The sequence below is a fragment of the Thermothielavioides terrestris genome, chromosome 5 (genome assembly GCF_000226115.1).
Source record: "Thermothielavioides terrestris NRRL 8126 chromosome 5, complete sequence".
In the NCBI taxonomy this organism is placed as follows: Eukaryota; Fungi; Ascomycota; class Sordariomycetes; order Sordariales; family Chaetomiaceae; genus Thermothielavioides; species Thermothielavioides terrestris.
In genome coordinates this window covers 1,147,933-1,166,682 of record NC_016461.1, presented here as the reverse complement: position 1 = coordinate 1,166,682, position 18,750 = coordinate 1,147,933, and the positions used below count along the sequence as shown (strand labels likewise).

Here is an 18,750-nt window from a genome sequence, read left to right as displayed (position 1 = left end):
GCTCAAGGTCCTCAGGGCAGTAATCTCGTCCAAGTACTTCTATCTAACCAACAACACCCATTTCATATACACGAGATCGCACATGTGTTGGTCCAAAACCAATTCCAGGTCGCATCCATTCATCACGCTACAGCATAACCAATGCTCGTTAAACCCATGGAAGCCCCCATCAAACCGCCTGGCTATAACCCCGACCTAAAAGCCCGCTCCTCTTGCCGTACCGCCACCACTTGCGCCCCTCGTCCACCCAAAACACACTACTGCACAGGAGCACAAGCGCCCCCAGGTCCCGCCACCCCAGCGCTTCGGTCTGGAAGACCTCCTGCAACCAAGGGAGATACACCACGGCCAGCTGGCCCATGAGGCTGCCGGCCACCGCCCAGTTGAACAGCACGTTCTTGAACAGCCCCACCTCCCCAGTCAGCACGCTCTTGCTCTCGGAGCGGCACGTGAGCGCATTGAACATGTCGAACAGCACGAAGCAGGTGAAGGTCATGGTGGTGTCGCGGCGCGTCACCTGCCCGTCGTCGAGCATCTCGTGCGTGTAGACGAGCATGGTGCCGGCCACGATGATGGCCGCCTGCGTCAGCACCCGGGTGAGCAGGCGCCTGGTCAGGACGGGGTCGCCCCGCCGGCGCGGCGGACGGCTCATGACGTCTTTGTCAACTGCTTCGACGCCGAGGGATTGAGCGGGCGGGCCGTCCATGATGATGTCTGAGCAAATGATGCGTGCGTTAGCAGGAGTGGGGGAGAGGGAACAAAAGAGAGAAAGACGAAGGAATGGGTGGAACGGGCCGGCACTTACTGATCCAAAGAATTTGCATCGCATTGAGGGGCGACTTGAATCCCAGGGCGGTGCAGATAAGGACAAGGGAGAGGCCAGCAACGCTGGTGGATAGTTGGAAGGTGATAAAGTTCTGGATGTTGTTGAAGATGGCTTTGCCCTCCTCGATAGCATGGAGGATGGTCGAGAAGTCGTCGTCAGTCAGGATCATGTCGGCAGCTTCCTTCGCCACGTCGGTGCCGTGCATGCCCATAGCAATGCCGATGTCGGCTTTTTTGAGCGCCGGCGCATCGTTGACCCCGTCTCCCGTCATGGCGACAATATCGCCGCGGGACTGCAGGGCCCTGATGATCTTCATCTTGTGGTCCGGGTTGGTTCGCGCGAAGATGGTGGTGTGGTCCATCGCCCTCGCCAGGTCCTCGTCCGACATGGCGTCAAGTTCGTCGCCTCGAAGGACCGGCTTGACTGTGACCTGGTTAGACGCATGCGCAGTAGGAGTAGCGATTGCCATGCCTAGCTGCTTGCCAATCGCTAGGGCCGTCGTCTCCGCGTCGCCGGTAATCATGATGACCTTGACGCGGCCGCGCATCAACTTCCTGATCGAGCGCCCGACGCCAGGCCTTGGAGGGTCACTCATGCCAACCAATCCGGCAAAAGTGAGACCCTTGTACTGCTCCTCACAGCCGTGGTGGACGGGACTCTCTGCGCCATCCGCGCCGGCGGGGCTGCTTCTAGCACCGCCGACGGCGGACCTGCTGCTTCGGGATTTCGCGACAGGTCCGCTTGCAAAGGCGAGAACCCGGAGCCCTTGAGATGCCATCCTCTCCGCCGCCTGCAAGGCCTCTTGCCGCCGTGAGGAGTCCAAGACGACCTCTTTGCCGTCTCTGGTGACATAGGTATCGCAAGCGTCCAGTACCTTATCAATGGCGCCTTTCATGTACGCAAAGTCCTTGTCGCTCTTGCCCCCTTCACTGCCAATGGTGACACCCATCCACTTCCGTTCCGAGGAGAAGGGTGTCTCGCTGACCCGAGGCCCGATAGAGTCTCGGACGTCATGCTCTCGGAATCGATCCAGCAGGTCAAGCATGGCAACGTCCGTGGGCTGCCCAACCCATCGGGTGTACGTTGATGTGTGACCTCTGCCCTCCGTCGAGGAGAGCACAGCTCTGGCAGCCGCGCCGTTTTCGCTGTACTTGCGAGCGAGGCGTGCATCGTTGGCAATGTTCCCAATGCGCAAAATCCTAAGCGCGGCAGGATCTGGTTTGGCCTCCGTCATCTCGTCGTCCGAATCTACGTCGAAGGCGTCGTCGGCTCCAAAGTACCACATCTTGGCCGTCGTCATATGGTTCATTGTCAGTGTCCCTGCAAAGTGTCAGCACTGCATATTTTCGCATCGAGAGTTATCATTGATAGGGAATCCCACCCGTCTTGTCCGTGCAAACTACGTTGACGGAGCCCAGCGTTTCAACCTTGGGCATCTTCCGGACGATGGCATTGTGCTTCGCCATCCGATGCACGCCCAAGGCGAGAGTGACGGTAACGATGATGGGTAGGCCCTCCGGGATGGCCGCCACAGCTAGCGAGACAGAAATGGTGAACACCTCGAGCAGCTTCTTCCCCTGAAACCAGCCGATCAGCGAGATGAGCCCAATGATAACAAAGGACATCTTGCTCAGTTGCGACCCCAACTCATCCATAGATATCTGCAGCGGCGATCGGGGGCTCTCGGTCCCAGAGACGCTGGTCGCGATAGTCCCAAAGTGCGTGTTTCCCCCCGTCGCGAACACGATACCCTGGCCGTGGCCGGATTTCACCAGAGTACCCATATATGCGATGTTTTGCGGTCCATCCTGGTCACCCTGAGCGCCAGTGGCCGAGCTTCCGTCAGGTGCCCCGGGAAAGGAAGGCTGAGGCAACTGCAAGGTAGCGCCGCCGTGAGTTGGCGTGGCGAGTCCGCGACGGGGACGTGTACTCGCTGTAACTCTGACAGGCTCATTCTCTCCGGTGAGGTTCGACGCATCGATCGTCAAGTCCGCAGCCTTGGTCACTCGAATATCGGCGGGGATACGATCGCCGGTGGTGAACAGCACCAGATCACCAGGCACCAATTGCGCCGCCATAACCTTGGACGAGGTCGCTTCCAGCACTTCCTCCTCGGGAGTAATCGAGCCGGAGCTCTCGCCCGTGTCGGGGGTCTTGTCGCCAGCCCTGGGCCACATCGGCGAGCGAGATCCCGGAGACGCCTTTGAAGCCCGTTTCCTCACGAGATGCGCATGGTTTGGGACCAGGTGATTCAGTGCCTCGATGGATTTCTCGGAACGATATTCCTGTATGAAGCCCACGCTGACCACGATGGTCACTGCAACTGTGATGCTCACGGCGTCATCCATGTTCCCCACCACCACTGATGCGCCAGCTGAAACCAACAGGAGGACTATGAGCGGCTCCTGAAATTGCTTGAGAAAGCGCAGCCAAATCGGCTCGGGTTCGTCGTGGGGGATCTCGTTTGGGCCATAGTCGCGTAACCTCGACAGCGCCTCCGCAGGCGTGAGGCCATGCGTGAGTGACGTGTTCAGCCGTGCGGCGACTTCGATCGGAGTGAGGGAAGCGTATTCATCAGCCACGCTCTGCGTCAATGCTCGTTAGCTCTTTGTTCAGTATTCCGTGCCCTTCCAGGAGCCCTACTCTTGACTGCGCAGATGTCGTCCGAGGGCTCATTCGGGGCGAAGTGGACCAAGACCGCGAGCTGTCTCCGAGTGCTGCCGGCGGCCCTGGCTCTTGCGAGTTATGGTACAGCGGCAGGCCATCGTCATCGTCTTTTCGCATCAATCGGTCCATCTTGGGGCGCGGGCCAAAGATGGCGGGAAGAGCAGGGCGTAGGCGCGAAAGACCCCAAGGGGAGGTCGATGGACCGAGCGAGCGTCATCAACGGCCGCGACAACGGCAGCGCGAAGAGCGAAGGCTGCCGGCGCAACGGCGCGACACGATTGAAAAGAACGCCCAAAAGGTATTCGAATGCTAATCAATACATTAGAAGGAGATCAACAACACCGCTGGTGCTGGCGCAAGAGATTTCTTCTCGTCGCTTCAGCGGCAATCCAGGTGCGAGTCAACCACGAACTTCGGAGATGGCCGCTTGTGGAACAGGTTTCAATCTCGGCTTGGCAGCTTTGACCTTCTCCGTAGCGTGCTCAGTAGCGGAGCGTAGTTCGGGTGCAGCGAGCAAGGGTGGCATGCGGCTGACGGGGGGCGTTTGGATTCAGGAACCGACACTGTACTGTACAGGACGGAATACGGAATACAGAACTCGGCACCAATACCATTCACCAAGTCTGCGATGGCGTTTCGACGGACACCTGAGCAGCAATCTATGCCGTACACAAAGGACTTTCAATAGGGCGACTTGCGAAGAGTCCTCAGTCATGTCACCTACCCTGCCTTGTTACGCGAATACTCCGTCATCGCAAGAATCAGGTAGTGTACATTTCCGATCGAATCCCGTACAGAGCCGCTTGACGATGCGGTCCAGTGCTCCGTATACGTCCGGGCGCAGTGCTTTACTGGGATGCATGAAGTAGTAATGGCAAACCGCTGTCAAGCTCAAAAACACCTAAACAGGAGCAACCTTCAGTCATTCTGGAGCGACTCCTCAGATCACCCATGAAAACGTGTTGTTCTGGAGTCTGCTTCAAAAATATCTTACATGGTGTCCATGTTTGGCATGTACCTGTCAAGATGGTCGAGACAACGTCCGCTTGCGGGCGGCGACTGAAATGACGGATCAATACCGAGCTTCAACGCAAGAAGGATCATGTTACTCTGTGCGAATGCCATGTGCGGAACGAAAATCACAGCTGCAACACGTGTGTCTTTCAATATTCCGGAGACCAGCCTGTGAACGGATACGCAATAGTGTCCTGTACATACACATGAAACGTTGTGTATATATTCCATCAGATTGGTAAATCGACCGGGGTGGCTGGTGGGGCCGCAACCCCCAGCCTCTCAAATTTCGGCAGGGGCTCGTGGAAATTCTCGAGACCAGCTTGGAGCTGCCCACGCTCGATCTGCCCACCATCAAACCGTGCCCATTTACGCACCCCCTCCTTCTTCTGCAAACTCGACCTGGCTCCATCGCCATTATCGCTTCCACCTTGCTGTCGCATCCCTCGGGGCGACTAACTAGCTGTTGTACTCCAGAGATCGGCTTTTTGCGACAGGTCTCAACGCTTTTTGTTTGGCTGCGCCGCTCTATGACGGCCCCGAAGCGACTTGCTGCCACGCGCTATTGTCCAAACGGCACAACGCGCTTGTTGTTTACCTCCACCTCTCCATCGCCGCCACCCCGCCGTCGCGTCGCGACGGTTGCGCGCCGACATCCCCATTCCTCGATCATCTCGCGCCTTCTGAATTAATACGAGACTGCCATTAAATCACGCGCATTGATTCTGTCGCTACCGTCGCCGCCATGTTCTGGTCGGGGACACTACTCAGTGCCACCGGCCCCTTGGCCAAGGCGTGGCTCTCGGCCAACCAAGAGCGCAAGATCACCAAGGTCCAGATCCTGCAGCACAACCTTCAGGACAGTGTCGACGCCATTATTGCTCCAAATGACGCCCCCCTCGCCCTCCGTCTGAGCGGCCAGCTGCTGCTTGGCGTCGCCCGCATCTACAGCCGCAAAGCCCGCTACCTTCTCGATGATTGCAATGAAGCCCTCATCAAAATCAAGATGGTATGACTCCCCCTTGTCCTAGGCCGTTGTCCTCCTCACCTGAGTTTGGCCCACTGACGCGCTCTCAGGCCTTCCGGTCCGCCGGCAACCATGACATTCCCGCCACGATGCATGCGACGACAAAGGAGTCGCTGATGCTCCCCGATACCATCACGCCCTATGATAACCTAGACTTGCTGCCGCCGCCGAGCTCCGAGTTCCTTGCTTCGCAACTCGATGAAGTGAACGCGACTCCACTAAGCGGCCGAAAGGCCGCTGTACGCCCGAGCAACCGAGACATCAACCTCCAGGAAGACTTCAACAACAGTCAGTTCCTCCAGGATAACAATGGTGACGACGAAGAGATGGCGCTCGCGAATGTGGATGACCTCGACTTGGAACTCGATTTTGGCATGGATATCGACGATCGGCCGAGCAAGCTTATGGACAAGAGCGTGGAAATGGGCAGAGATGCGCCTGCCGCGAGGCCTGTCGAGGAGGACATGTTGAGTGAGATGGATGTCGCCGGCCCCAGCAAGGATCGCCAAGCTCGCGAGCCCTCGTTGGGTCTCAATCTTGACTTTGGCGATGGCGTCCATATCGCCGATGGCGAGGGTGATATCCATATGGGAGACGACGACCTGCAGTTCAATGTTGGCGATGAGTCGGCCATGCCTGGAGCTGCCGGCCGCGACATGAGCCGTGCGCGCATTTCAGAGTCCCCGCTGTCCGATATTGACGAGGAATTCGCCAAGGAAGTTGAGCTCGAGTATAGTCGCCACATGAACACCGACATGTACGAGCCAGGCGACGAACCCACAGCGTCGACTATCCGGGCGCCCCAGCGGCAGAAGAAGAAGAAGCTTCTCCAGCCGGACGACCAGACAGTGCTCACAAGCGCACAGATCAAGGAGCAGCAGTCGAAGCGCGACAACATTCTCAAGCCGCAGTCTTTTGTAGCCCACGATCCGTATATCGTTGGTCTGATGGATTTGCACAGGAATGGGGGCTTCGTTCACAACATTCTCTTTGAGGGCCGCAGTGATGCTTGGGCACCGGAGCTGAAGGGCCTGTTGTCTCTTAGCTCGATTCGACCGAACGACCTGAAGAGGAAGAGAGATAGCGGCGTCGCCGACATGGACAGTGAGGATGAGCAAGGTGCGTCCAAGTCGCCTCGCCTGGAGCTGCCTGAGGACGAGACCACGCTCGGTTTGGGCGGGGCCGCGGCAGGCAACCAGAGCATAGCCGCAGACGGCACCGTGCTCGAGATCCCTGCCGACGACACTGCCGTCTTCCACGGCGACGACGAGCATGAACGACCAGGATCAAGGGCTGGCGCACCTTCCAGCCCGCTGCCTGCTTTCGATGACACCACCATGCCGATAGTTCACCCGGCCGATAGCGGCCCGGTCTCTGTCGGTACCAAGCACGCCGTGCACATCCTCCGGGACCTCTTCGGCCCCGATGCGGCGACGAATACCGAGAAGCGCAAGAAGTCGGCCGTTGTCTTTCAGGAACTGCTGCCCGAGCAGCAAACAACAAAAGCCGACGCGACCAAGATGTTCTTTGAATGCCTCGTTCTCGCCACCAAGGACGCCATCAAGGTCGAGCAGCCCGAGGGTACCCTCGGTGGCCCCATCCGCATCCGCGGCAAACGTGGCCTGTGGGGTGACTGGGCTGAGCGTGGAGCAGGCGGCGAGATCGCTCGTGAGCAGCAGCAGCAGCAGCAGCAGCAAATCGAGCCGCAACCTGCTGTGCAGTCGTCTACGGCGGTGGCTGTTGGGGCCTAGGAGTCTTCTGTGTTGAGGGACTGAGTTGAGCACTTTTGTTTTGACTTGTTGGCTTCAGGCCGGCTCATTGTACTGCATATTTCTTTGTTGTCTCGGGTTGGCGGCATTCCGGGGTTGTGGATCTTGGGTCTGTGTTTTCTGTTTTACTGTTTTCTCGGTCGTCAACACGACCGAGTGGCGTTTGGCGCACCGGAAGACGGGGAAATACCATTGTCGGAGGGCTCTCGTCTGGTTTGGCACAAAACTTCCAGCTGGTTCTCACTGGGCGAGGAATGGGTCATTTTCTATCTGTGGAGGTTGGTTCTGCGGTATTAGCGCTCAGTTGATGATAGCCAGCGGGGCAAAGAAGTCTGAGTGGAACTGTGTCGTTGAGGTTGGCGCTTGTAAGCTGTAGGATACATGCCGCTTGAGGCACCTACCTAGTATAGCTGAATGAATCAGAATATCAAACAGTACGGTCCACGCCCTTTCTCGTTGCTGCTATCCCATACTCCCACCCCCCATCTCCATTATTCTGCCGTGCTCAATACCTGTCCACCTTCGTAAGGCACTGTGCTCCCTATCTCGAGTAAACAATAGGGGCGAGGAACATGCGTTCGATCTGCGGCGCCCAATAACTCCAAGGTTCAAGCAGACTAGGCAATACATCTGTCCCATAATATACTCACGACTAACCCCCTGGTTATCGGAACTGACACTCTCACACTCCCTCCCAAGCAATCTAAACCCAAGATATCAGGCAGATACCAGATATAGGCGCGGTAAAAACAGGGGCCCGTCGACGAGCCTTCTCGTCCCCAATAATTATACCGGTACATACCGCCGTGTGTTATCCTGACTGCTACACCTTCAACCCGTCGACCTTCTCCGCCAGCTGCTGCTCGTTTTCGATCCCCGAGTACTTGTTGATCCAGCCAAGCACCTCCCGATGCCAGACCAGAGAGTTTTCGTGTTTCAACACCCACTTGTTCATCGCAGTGTCAGCAGGCCACCCCAACACGGCCGTTGCTTTTCTGTAAGCGATGGGGGGGAAACGCGGGTGGCGTGTTGTCCTCTTACGTGGTTTTCATCCGGGAACACGAGCAGTTTGCTCGGCACCTTCCTCGCCTGGAGCACATTGAACGCGGCCAGGCCCTCTGTGATAGGCAGACGGTAGTCCAGCTCGCCATGGATGATCTGCCGGCATGTTAGGTAGCTTTGTCAGTCGCAATCGGTGTTCTCTCATATCACGAGGGGGATGGCGGCGACTGACCAGCTGCGGCGTCTCCCACTCGCTGACGAACCTCGCCGGGTCCCACTTCTCGTACGCCTCCCTGTTGTCGTAGAGCGTCCCCTCGAAATCGTGGATGGGGAAGAACAGCTCCTCGGAGCTCCACTGGTTCAGCGTGCTGAACACTCCGTCGTGGCACACCAGCGCTTTGAACTTGCGCCCGAGCGGGTGTCCCTGGATCCAGTCTTTTCCATGGTAACTTGTCATCAGCACACACAAACCGCCGCCCGAGACAAAAAGACCAGATGATCCAAGCGATCGGCAAGAAAAACAAACAAAAAAACAACGCAAACTCACTGATCATGAACCCGCCATAGCTCGCCCCCAAGGCCACGGCCCTCGTCACGTCCACCTCCGGCATGTTCTCCGCCACCCACTCGACGCACCTGACCAGGTCGTTGTACGGCCGGCCGCCCCACTCCCCCCGGATGCCGTCCTCGAAGGCCATGCCGTAGCCCGTGCTGCCGGTCGGGTTCGGGCAGACGACGACGTAGCCCTGCTCGGCGAACACGGCCGGGTTCCAGCGCGTGCTCCAGGCGTCGAGCCAGGCGCCCTGGGGCCCGCCGTGGATGAGCAGGCACAGCGGGTACTTCTTGTTCCCGTTCCCGTTGGCGGCCCCGCGGTCGAAGGTGGACGGCCGCACGACAAGCGCGTGCACGTCGTAGTCGCCGCCGGCGCCGCGGAAGGTGATGGAGTCGACGGCGGAGCGCGACAGGCCGAAGGATTTGCCCTCCTTGGACGCGGACGAGATGACGGTGGCGGTCTGCGCGGCCGGGTCGGCGATGCTATAGCAGGAGTTGTCGACGAGGGAGGTGGATGTCACCAAGAGGTGGTCGTTGTCGCTGTCCGCTGGGGAAGAGGAGGATGAGTGGTCACGGTTGGGGCGGAGGAGGTGGAAGGAAACGACGCTACCGTCGGGCGTTTTGATGGGCACGGGTAGGGCGGTTGCTCTTGACGGAGTGGATGCTAATTGGAATATGAGCGTGCGCGCGCGGTGCTCGGCGGTGACGTAGAGTTTGGAGTCGTCGTGGCTCCAGACAATTGATTCGGGGCGTGCGTCCCAGCCGCCGACACCGTCGGGAGTGGCATAGAATTCCTCGGTCTTGTCTGGGTTGGTGATATCGGGGACCAGGAGAAGGCGCGGCTTGTCTGACTCGTACTGGTTGCTGCGCATACGCGTAAAGGCTACCTTGCGGCCGCAGTGAGAGAAGACGGGGCTATTGGAGTAGCCCTCGAGCCCGGGGGTGTTGATAATCCTCGGAGGAGGCGCGCTGGACTCCGTGAAGGTTTCCAGGGGAATGTAGTAAAGGTTGGTTTTGGTGTAGATGGCCGGGTCGAGCTCGGGGTCCTTCGCGACGAAGACCAGGCCTGAGGGCCCGATATCGAAGTCGCCAGTGCCTCCAAAGGGAGGGACAGGCGAGGACAGGCCAGTGCCGGCCAAGGCGTTGGTAAGCGTGCCATTACGGAGGGCATATTTGCCGTCCTTCTGCTCAAGCAGGCCGTAGAAGATGGAGCTTTTGTTCCTGGTGTTCCACGCATCCCAATGGCGGACGAAGAGGCCGGTGTAGACCCTAGCACTGGAGTGTGGCTTCTTCTCTGTCTCGGGGTTGAACAACTGGCCGTCAGGGGTAGTCAAGGCTGAACACGCGAAAGCAAAGCTGCCGTTGGGGAGCTTCTTGACTATCACGTTGGAGATGGGAGCCTTGACTGAACCGGCCTCGTAGGGTCTGCAGACTCTCTCAGCATCGAGACACGCACGCACGCAAACGAGGGCGGGCTCGCTCTCACTCTGCCTCGGCGGACCAGGCATGACGGACCACGAGAGTCGTGATCCCGGCGTCACCGCCCTTGAGGTAAAGGACCTCGTCGTCGCCGAGCCACACGGGCTCGCTCGCGCTAGCATCCTCCACGATGGACACCGAATCTCCCGACTCGATGTCGAGCACCCGGATTTGGGACGTCTTCTTGTGGTCCTGGAAGGAATATGTCGACACTGCGTAGACTGCCCGTTTCCCCGACGGACTGGGCAATGCCGGGGTCCGCCGGGGGGCCGAGAGCATCACCTCCGGGGTGAACTTGGTCGCCGTGATTGTCATGCTGTCCCAACTTGTTGTGATGAGAAGAGGGGCACGGGTGAAAGGTGAGTGGGTTACCAAGGCTTGCGTCGGGATTGTGGACGAAGATATAAGCCGAGCGGCTCACCCACGTACGGTGTACCTTACAGCAGCGGTAGTGAGGGGTACGAGAGCCGTGCAGGAGTGGCCCCGCACTTGAGCCAAGCTGAGTGTGTTCGGACGGATAGGTAGGTGGGTAGTGAGACGCTCAGCATCCAGAATAGGCAGGAGAACAAGCCCCGGAAGCATACATCCAACTTACCTACCCCATCACAGAAGGAGCTTACGGAAGTCGCATGTCCAAGCACAAGATTCGTCTGAGTCCATAGATTAGGTTCACAGACAGGAAGACGATGCCAAATAAGCAGCTTCGTCGCACACTGGTGCGTCATCGGGGGGTGAGCACGCTTACATCATCAGCCATCTCCAAATCCCACTCAACGCCATCCGGGCCATACCGTCCGTTGCCACGACATCCAAGGGGTATCCCGCGTGCTCCAAAGCCATTGTCCCGGTGCCGTCTATAACCCACCCGCCACCCAAACGCCGTTATCCCCAGCCGAAGAACAGGAAGCAACAGAAATCAAGCTCGCGCGAACCACGTCATTTCCTAGCCCCGAAGCTCGTCCTGACCTTCTTCGTCTCCCTCCCGTCCGTCTCACTGTCCTCCGCGGCCGCCGCCACGGCCGCCGCACCGCTCTTCTTGGTCTTCTTCGTCGTATTCGCCCTCCCGCCGCCACCTGCGGCACTCGCCGGCGTGGCCGCGCTCGACGCACCGTCCCTGTTGTTCCCAAAACTACTCGACACGGGCGTCGGCGCGTGCGAGGCCGGCGTTGAGGCGGGCGTCTGGGCGTCCTAACTCGACGTCAATACCCAATTCCGAGTAGCTGCAATACCAAGGGCGGCGAAGGAGAGAGAGAGAGAAGCGAGGGCCCAAGGGGGAACGTAGAGAGGAAGGAAAAAAAAACGCACCGCCGCAGCTGCGTTGTATGATATTGAGCTCCGCGAAAACACCCGGTGCTGATCCGCCGGCCCCGCCTTGCGTCTCTGCGCGGCAGCCGCCGTCGTGCCCTTGGTGTAGTTGTCAAATCCGGTGATGATATTCCCGCTGGGCGTGCTTTCGAGGTACTCGGTTTCCTTGGCGAGGATGTGCTCTTCGGTTGCGGCCTGCCGTCCGCTGCGAGTTAGCAGCCCTGTTGATTTTCCATTTCATAGCGACGCGACGGCGACGGGGAAAAAATGAGCATCATCAAGAATCAAGACACGCACCAGTCTCTTTTCGAGCGCTCTGCGCTGCGCAATCAGGCTTTTGAGATGCTGCCGCTCCTTTTCATAGAATGGAATGCCCGCCGTGGCCGCCCCGTCGCCCACTCCGTTCGGGCCGGCCGGTTTGACGCCCGCCCCCGCAGGAGCCGCGTTTTCCGACATTCTTGTCCCGTTTCGCAGCGGATCCGCCGTGAGAGTAGCGTTGAGGATGAGGCAGTCGAAGTTACTGGGCGGGCGATGTTTGGTTCATGGAGGATGCCGTAAGTTGCAGCGCTGTGGAATCACCGAAGGTACGGACAACTCCGTACTGCTCCGCACAGTAGACCGCATCGCCCAATCATAGCGCAGGAAACCCACCACAGCGAAGGTGTGAGGGGAACCCAAGGCAGGGCGGTTGGGGGCTGACAAGGCGGCAGTGAACTACTGGGACAATCCGACTAAGTGATCATAAGAGGTAACACCTTGTGTCCAATTGCCAAAGTGTGATCTCATGGCAGTTGGATACCCAACGTTCTCGGCTCGGGCGAGAATTCGGGGCGCTGGCCAACAGAGGAGAATACCTCTCGTCTTTAAATGCAGCAACAAGGCCACAATCAAGGATCCTTGTTTTGCAAGCCTCAACATACGAGGCCGTTGTCGTGCTAGAATCAATTTACTGCCCAAAGTATCTACCTAGATACTTCGTCTGTCGATCTGAGTTATCTAAGCTAGATGTGTAGGTAAGGGGGTCGGGAAGCCAATGCTCGTCAAACCATTTGAGTGAGCTACCGAATTGTGTTGCCCACAGAGGAGCTGGTTGCTCAGGGATCCCACATCCTCTCAACCAGGCCATTGAGGACTGAGAGAGATCGTCGTGCTTCTGAAATGGACAAGCTGACGGGAAGAGAACTTCAAGCAGCGTTAGCCTCAGCGTTGTCGCCTCCGCTCCTTGAGGATCTCATCTTCTTGATTTTCTCCCTCAGCTCCCTCTCCCGGAGTTCATTGGCTGCTTTTGCGTCCTGTCAGAGTTGCTTAGTTTCATAAGCTCCCTCTTCCGTGCTCGGTCGTAGGGACGTACCAGCTGCGCAGATGACGCTGTTTGATCGTCACGAAGAGGTCGCGGTCTGTCTTCAGCGCCTGAACCATCAGCCGATCTGTCCCGTCTAGAAGAGTATGAAGATGCAGGAGAAGCTCTCCGATCCCTGTATCCGCTGCTCGGCCTGTCGTTACTACCCGCGCGACGCCGATCCCCGGACCCGCCACGCGACCGGTGCCGGGGGGCACGACGTCGATCATCGAGCGAGCTAGCAGGACTAGTGCTACGGCTCCTGCTTCGAGTCCGGCTTCTGCCTCGGTATCGGCCAACACCGCGGGGGCTGCTCCGGCTGTGCCGTCTCGGCCGCCTCGGAGGGCTTCGGCTGGGTGATCGCGAATACCGAGACAGCCTAGATGAAGAGGTAGACATCGACCGGCCACGGCGCCGTAGCGGTGTTCTAGACGGACTGCGGCTTTCAGTGCGACTCCGGCTCCTAGAAGGCGAATAACGACGGCGCTTGGGTGAACGAGAGCTGCGGTCGGAAGACACCGAGCGGGTTCGGCCAGACGGAGACCGGCGTCGCTTAGTCGTGTCCCGGCGAGACACCGGGCTGCGGGACCGAGGCCTCGCACGACGCCACCGCTGTGGGCTGGGCGACCGGGTGGCGGAGCGTCTGCTTCCGTCAGGGCTGAGGCTACGCGAGAGAGACCGAGACGAAAACGACCGGACAGACGCAGATCGCGTGCGAGATCGGGACCACCGCCGTCTGTTGTCACGCCATCCTCCTCCTCCACGGCGAGGTGAGCTTCCGCGAGGGACGTATGTATCCCTCCAGCCACCACGGGGACCTCCACGCCCGCCACGCTCCTCTCCGTCGCGGTAGCGGGGTGGGGAGCGGGACCGGCCACGACCATACCCACCACGATCCCTATCGTCGCGCCCGCCCCGCCAGGAATCGCCGCGGCCGCCTCCTCCGCCGCCACCCCGGCCGCCTCTTCCGCGGTCGCGGCGTGCTAATTCTTCTCGTCGTTGGCGGGCTTCTTCGGCAGCTTTGTCTGCCTCAATCTGTTCCATCGCATCAGCACGTGCGGCATGGATATTCCTTGCCCCATCATCCATTGCCCACCTTTTCCTGCATCAACTCCAACTTCTTCGCTTCTAGCAGTTCCTTGGGCACGCCCTGGGGGCTTGCTTGCGCGCTAAGAAGCAACCTCCAGAGATCCCTGCAGAACGTGGGCGTGTCTTTGTCGAGGAAGCCGGTCAGCTGTATCTGGAGGGATTTGATGTCGGGCTGCCGATCGAACATAGATTAGCGTAAAACCGAGGCAGGCGCACAGGAAGTTGGAGGGGACACTGACATAGCGACCGCCCTCAATCAGGTTGAAGATGAGCTCGATGACCACGTCGTCCTCGTTCCCCAGGATTTCTATGACTCGGTTGGCGATCCATCTGTCAAGCGTCCCGTTAGCGAGCTGCAAAGATGAACTGCCTGGTCCTCGACAGTATAACCACTCACTTCTTCATGACCTGCACATTGACCTTTTGCATGTCCACTTTTTGATTGAACTCCGGAGGGAACTTGGTGCTCTTCAAGAGCTTCGCGTCGACGCCCGTCGCCATGGTTGCTTCGATCGCTTTCCGGCCCTTCTGATTCTTTGCTTCGAGGCGGACGGAGCCAGAATCCGAGTAGCGTCCTTTCAAAGCTAACCGCAAATTCAGTATGCCTTGTCGGCTGTCCTTGTCTGCCCGAGCGCGTTGGAATCAGGTCACTGCATGTTCGGTGATTGCCGAGACCAGACGCGGACAACCCGTGTAGCCAAGGCAGACGGGGTGATCATCGAGGTGGCCAGTGCATTCTTTCCTGAAGGAGCGTACTCCGCAAAGCGTGCGTAAATACCGATACAAAGAATGTTGCTCGCCAGGGAAGGGAGGCTCCTGCTCCGTATTTTACACCTTAACGTTACCCGGTGGTGTACGGAATACTGTACGAATCTGTATGCTGGACCTCAGTTGTCGTTTCATTGAGCCCCAACTACCACATGAACCGCGCGGCAAGGAAAAGCGCTTGTTCCTTGTTCTCTGCAATGGCAGCTTGGGTGTGTCAAAAAGCTCCCAACCCACACATCAAATGCATACTCTTGTACAGAGTGCACCAGACTTCAAGTGTAGAAACGGTTCCTCCGGCCAGAAACCTCAGCAGAAATGACTTCCCTAGCATGCAACATCCCGCACGCCGATTGACTGCGCCTAGTTCTCAACATCAGTTTACGACGACCAGCAACCGGGCAGGTTAAGTGCGCTATAGCAGATGAGATATCGGGGCTTCCCACGTATGGCGTGTAGAAAGATAAGGCAGGTAGTCATGATTGATGATATGGTTAGTGTCTTAGTGATGCATACATTCGTGCCAAGCAGTCCTATTCCCACCTTGTGTGGTGTACGGAAGCTCCTACCAAATGAATCCGCTCACCGCCTCCAATGCCAAGCCTGTAAGCCTTGGTAAAGTAATAACACTCTGCACTGGCGATCCCCACGGAATCCATCTCCTGAACTTCTCCTGAATCTCACGATCCCCGAGATCCAACTACTCGAATAGAAAAGAATAAAGCTATTCAGTGCCCTTAACAGTACTGCAGATATATTTGTCAAGGATATTGAGAGGGGGGGGGGGGGAGAAGGGGGCGCGAGAGGCGAAGGGAGGATGTAAGATCGAAGCTCTGAATAAGATTAGAGCTGTAAGCTAGGCCGTTCAAAGTCTCGGGTTCAATGCTAGTAAGCGCTTCAACTTACTTATTCTTAAGCTAGAGGATTACCTAGGTAGCTTAAGAGCAAGCGCTTAAGCCTACGTAGAAAATATTTGCTGAAGAGGTTCAAGGTGGTTCTATTGAGGAGGATGATGATGATGAGAAAGACGTAGATTGAGGGGACGGAATGGGGGGACGAAGGATCTGTATGTCGATGTAAATACCGGCTAATTCTGCCGGCCGTACTGAAGGCGGTAAGCGGGTTCTTTTGGTAGGAGCTTCCGGACATTTTCCTGTATCCCATGACCACCATCGCAGTCGCAGCGGACCATTACCCTCCCTCTTCGTTATTACCAGCTTTTGCCGCGTGCATGATCCCGTACCAAAACGCCGTGATACTCCGCGACGTGACAACCCCAGGCCATACGCCGAGAACACCATGATGCCACCCATGAACCGAATAAGCCGGTAGTAAACCTCCGTGCCGAACCAGCGAGATCACCACGCTCCCTTGCTAGCCCCACGATCATAGCTCAGGAGCTCTTCGGATACGTGAATTTCGTCCCACTAGCACCATCCTTCTTCTCGCTCTGCGCCTGCTTCGCATGCAACGCGGCAACCTTCTCCCTCAGTTTGTTCAGGCTCCGACTGCTGTCTTGATCTCTCAGTTTCGCGCGGAGTTCATACAGCGCCATCAGTGTGCTAGCCCGGTCGACGTCCTCATCGGTCTATTGATCCCGAGATGTGTTTTAGTAATCAAAGTTTGTACTTTGGTGCAGCGGAAGGAAGTAACACCGGTATTTGTCAGGGGGGACGATGCTCGCGGTGAGATGTAGAAAGAGGGCGATGCCAGGATGGCTCGTGATTCCGAGCAGTGAGTAGATTGTGCTGACCTCTGTCTCTCGTCGCGGAGTTCCTGGGATGGACCCATAGGCCGAGTTGGCCCGGGTGTTAGGCGGGGTGAGAATGCGCCGCCCGTACTTGTCAAACTTGGCTGGGGAGGCTGTTCTCGAAATGAAGGACGAGCCCGCCGAGGCTACCGAGCCGCCGGAGCCGGAGCGCTGGTGATGGCGAGGCCCTGGACGCTGTGGACGGGGTTGTTCGGGGGATTTGCTCAAATCATCGGGTGCTGACGTTGAGCTGGACGTCTTGTTGGCGTTTACCACAGCAAGGGCGGCTTGGGATTCTTGCTAGGGTGGTGCATCAGAGACTCGTTCATTCTGCAGGTTTTGAACGCCGGTCGACAGCAGACGTGAGCGGCCGCAGTCGGACGGTCCGATACAAGTTGCAACTCACCGCCGCGTTCAGATCGCTCAAATCGGCGAGCATCTGCGCGAGCTGGAGGCTCTCCATGCTGGCCATGTTCGATGACCTTGGGACCTGGACACGCTTTTGTCGATTCAAGGCCCGGCGATGTTCATGTATGATGATGGAATGCCTCGGTATCGCAGTTCACGATGGATCTGAGATGTCAGCGCCGAGACGGTTGCTGAGACGTTGGAAGGTTGGCTCGGTTGGTCGGTTTGCGTGTTTGGTAGCAGTTTCATGGAGTGCGGATGAGGCGAAGAAATGGAACAGCCGCAAGAAAATCTTTCTTGTATTGGCTGGTCACACAACCCAATGAAGGGGAAGATGGACTGTCCTACATCGGTAGCCCCTTCCGGTCGGGGTGCATTGGCTGTTGTTGGGTGGCAGGTGCTTTGGGCCGCGCTGATATGCGTGTGCGCAAGGCTGTGAGGTGTGCTTTGTGTCAGTGGGGGGCTTGTTGCCGGGACCGACAGGGGACCCGTGACACGCAGGTCAGCCGAGGGCGTTTTGGCATTGAATGCTGCGTGGGATGGTCGCGTACGGTGGCTCCGAGCTCGGACTCTTCGAAAACCCAAACCACCTCGATGTTTTTGCCTTTACCTACCCCGCTCACCTAGCTGCCCTACTATTGCCAAGAAAAATTTTCAAGGCCCTACAGAAAACAAACCTTCCTTACCTTCTTCGCCAATTACACTGCTCCACAGTGGTCGGGTCGATCGCGGTGCAGTGGTCGGGTCGATCGCGGTGCAGTGGTCGGGTCGATCGCGGTGCAGAGGTCGGGTCGACCGCGGTGCAGAGGTCGGGTCGACCGCAGTGCAGAGGTCGGGTCGATCGCGGTACAGTGGTCGAGTCGAGGGAAGTACAGTGATTGAACTGACTGCAGTGCAGTGGTCGGGTCGAGGGCAGTGCAGTGGTTGAGCCTGCCTATGGCTTGCATGCCTGTGGCTTGCGTGCCTGTGGCTTGCGTGCCTGTGGCTTGCGTGCCTGTGGCTTGCGTGCCTGTGGCTTGCGTGCCTGTGGCTTGCGTGCCTGTGGCTTGCGTGCCTGTGGCTTGCGTGCCTGTGGCTATGGCACGCAAGCCACAGGCAAACCCGACCACTGCACTGCCCTCGACCCGACCACTGCACTGCAGTCGACCCGACCACTGCATTGCGGTCGACCCGACCACTGCACTGTGGTCAATTCAATCACTGCATTGCCCTCGAACCGACCACTGTACGGAAGTATTGTGCCCACTGTGGAGTCGGTAAGGTACCTGGAAGGTAGGGAAGGCTTGTTTTCTGTACACGTTAGAAAAATTTTTAAGAGGGGGCGGGGCAGGTGGGTAGGCGGGGGAGGTAAAGGCGAGAAAGTCGGTTGTGGTTTGGGTTTTCGAAGAGTCTGAGCTCGGAGCCTCCGTAGTCGCGTGGGGACCCCGCATTGGCGCTGCTACGCGAAGATGCCCCTCCGTTTTTCAACGCGCGGCTGCTGGGACCGGGCCGTTGGGTCCCACGAACACAGAGGAGATGCTGTCCCCCGCTCACCTACCCGCACCTGCCCATTTCTTGGAAGCCCCCGGGTTCCTACGAGTTACCCATGAATAAAGTCGGGGGTATAGGAAGGTAACTGGAGCTTTTTACGAGGCGCTGTCAATAGACGGACCCCGGTGCTGCGACTTTGACAAGCTGACGCAAATCCGTGTGTGTCCAATAGGTACGCCTGAGTGCATGTGCACAGGCACACCTGGCAGCTATCACGGGCACCAGAAT

General features: G+C 58.1%; 6 protein-coding genes across 6 annotated transcripts; 1 reads left to right on the top strand and 5 right to left on the bottom strand.

The window, feature by feature from the left end:
* Window positions 1-12: 12 nt before the first annotated feature.
* On the bottom strand, window positions 13-3,723 carry THITE_2121031 (uncharacterized protein). The gene is made up of 5 exons (XM_003656379.1): window positions 3,470-3,723; window positions 2,208-3,411; window positions 1,298-2,146; window positions 806-1,249; window positions 13-714 (listed from the first exon to the last, which is right to left on the bottom strand). The coding sequence occupies exons 1-5, from the start codon at window positions 3,620-3,622 to the stop codon at window positions 170-172; spliced, it is 3,195 nt and encodes a 1,064-aa protein (XP_003656427.1). The 5' UTR covers window positions 3,623-3,723; the 3' UTR covers window positions 13-169.
* Window positions 3,724-5,111: 1,388 nt separating this feature from the next.
* Window positions 5,112-7,603, top strand: THITE_2121028 (uncharacterized protein). The gene is made up of 2 exons (XM_003656378.1): window positions 5,112-5,516; window positions 5,585-7,603. Exons 1-2 carry the CDS (start codon window positions 5,253-5,255, stop codon window positions 7,283-7,285), a joined length of 1,965 nt encoding a protein of 654 aa, XP_003656426.1. The 5' UTR covers window positions 5,112-5,252; the 3' UTR covers window positions 7,286-7,603.
* Window positions 7,604-7,863: 260 nt separating this feature from the next.
* THITE_2097049 (uncharacterized protein) lies at window positions 7,864-10,651 on the bottom strand (the record flags this gene model as incomplete). Its single annotated transcript, XM_003656377.1, has 5 exons — window positions 7,864-8,249; window positions 8,345-8,461; window positions 8,538-8,740; window positions 8,853-10,282; window positions 10,344-10,651. The coding sequence occupies 5 exons, from the start codon at window positions 10,649-10,651 to the stop codon at window positions 8,127-8,129; spliced, it is 2,181 nt and encodes a 726-aa protein (XP_003656425.1). The 3' UTR covers window positions 7,864-8,126.
* Window positions 10,652-11,166: 515 nt separating this feature from the next.
* THITE_2121023 (uncharacterized protein) lies at window positions 11,167-12,295 on the bottom strand. The gene is made up of 3 exons (XM_003656376.1): window positions 11,939-12,295; window positions 11,642-11,836; window positions 11,167-11,524 (listed from the first exon to the last, which is right to left on the bottom strand). Exons 1-3 carry the CDS (start codon window positions 12,095-12,097, stop codon window positions 11,273-11,275), a joined length of 606 nt encoding a protein of 201 aa, XP_003656424.1. The 5' UTR covers window positions 12,098-12,295; the 3' UTR covers window positions 11,167-11,272.
* Window positions 12,296-14,061: 1,766 nt separating this feature from the next.
* Window positions 14,062-14,570, bottom strand: THITE_2057473 (uncharacterized protein; the record flags this gene model as incomplete). Its single annotated transcript, XM_003656375.1, has 3 exons — window positions 14,062-14,241; window positions 14,309-14,399; window positions 14,467-14,570. The coding sequence occupies 3 exons, from the start codon at window positions 14,568-14,570 to the stop codon at window positions 14,062-14,064; spliced, it is 375 nt and encodes a 124-aa protein (XP_003656423.1).
* Window positions 14,571-16,196: 1,626 nt separating this feature from the next.
* THITE_2121016 (uncharacterized protein) lies at window positions 16,197-17,507 on the bottom strand. The gene is made up of 4 exons (XM_003656374.1): window positions 17,341-17,507; window positions 16,991-17,157; window positions 16,588-16,884; window positions 16,197-16,422 (listed from the first exon to the last, which is right to left on the bottom strand). Exons 2-4 carry the CDS (start codon window positions 17,054-17,056, stop codon window positions 16,228-16,230), a joined length of 558 nt encoding a protein of 185 aa, XP_003656422.1. The 5' UTR covers window positions 17,057-17,157; window positions 17,341-17,507; the 3' UTR covers window positions 16,197-16,227.
* Between the last annotated feature and the right edge of the window lie 1,243 nt (window positions 17,508-18,750).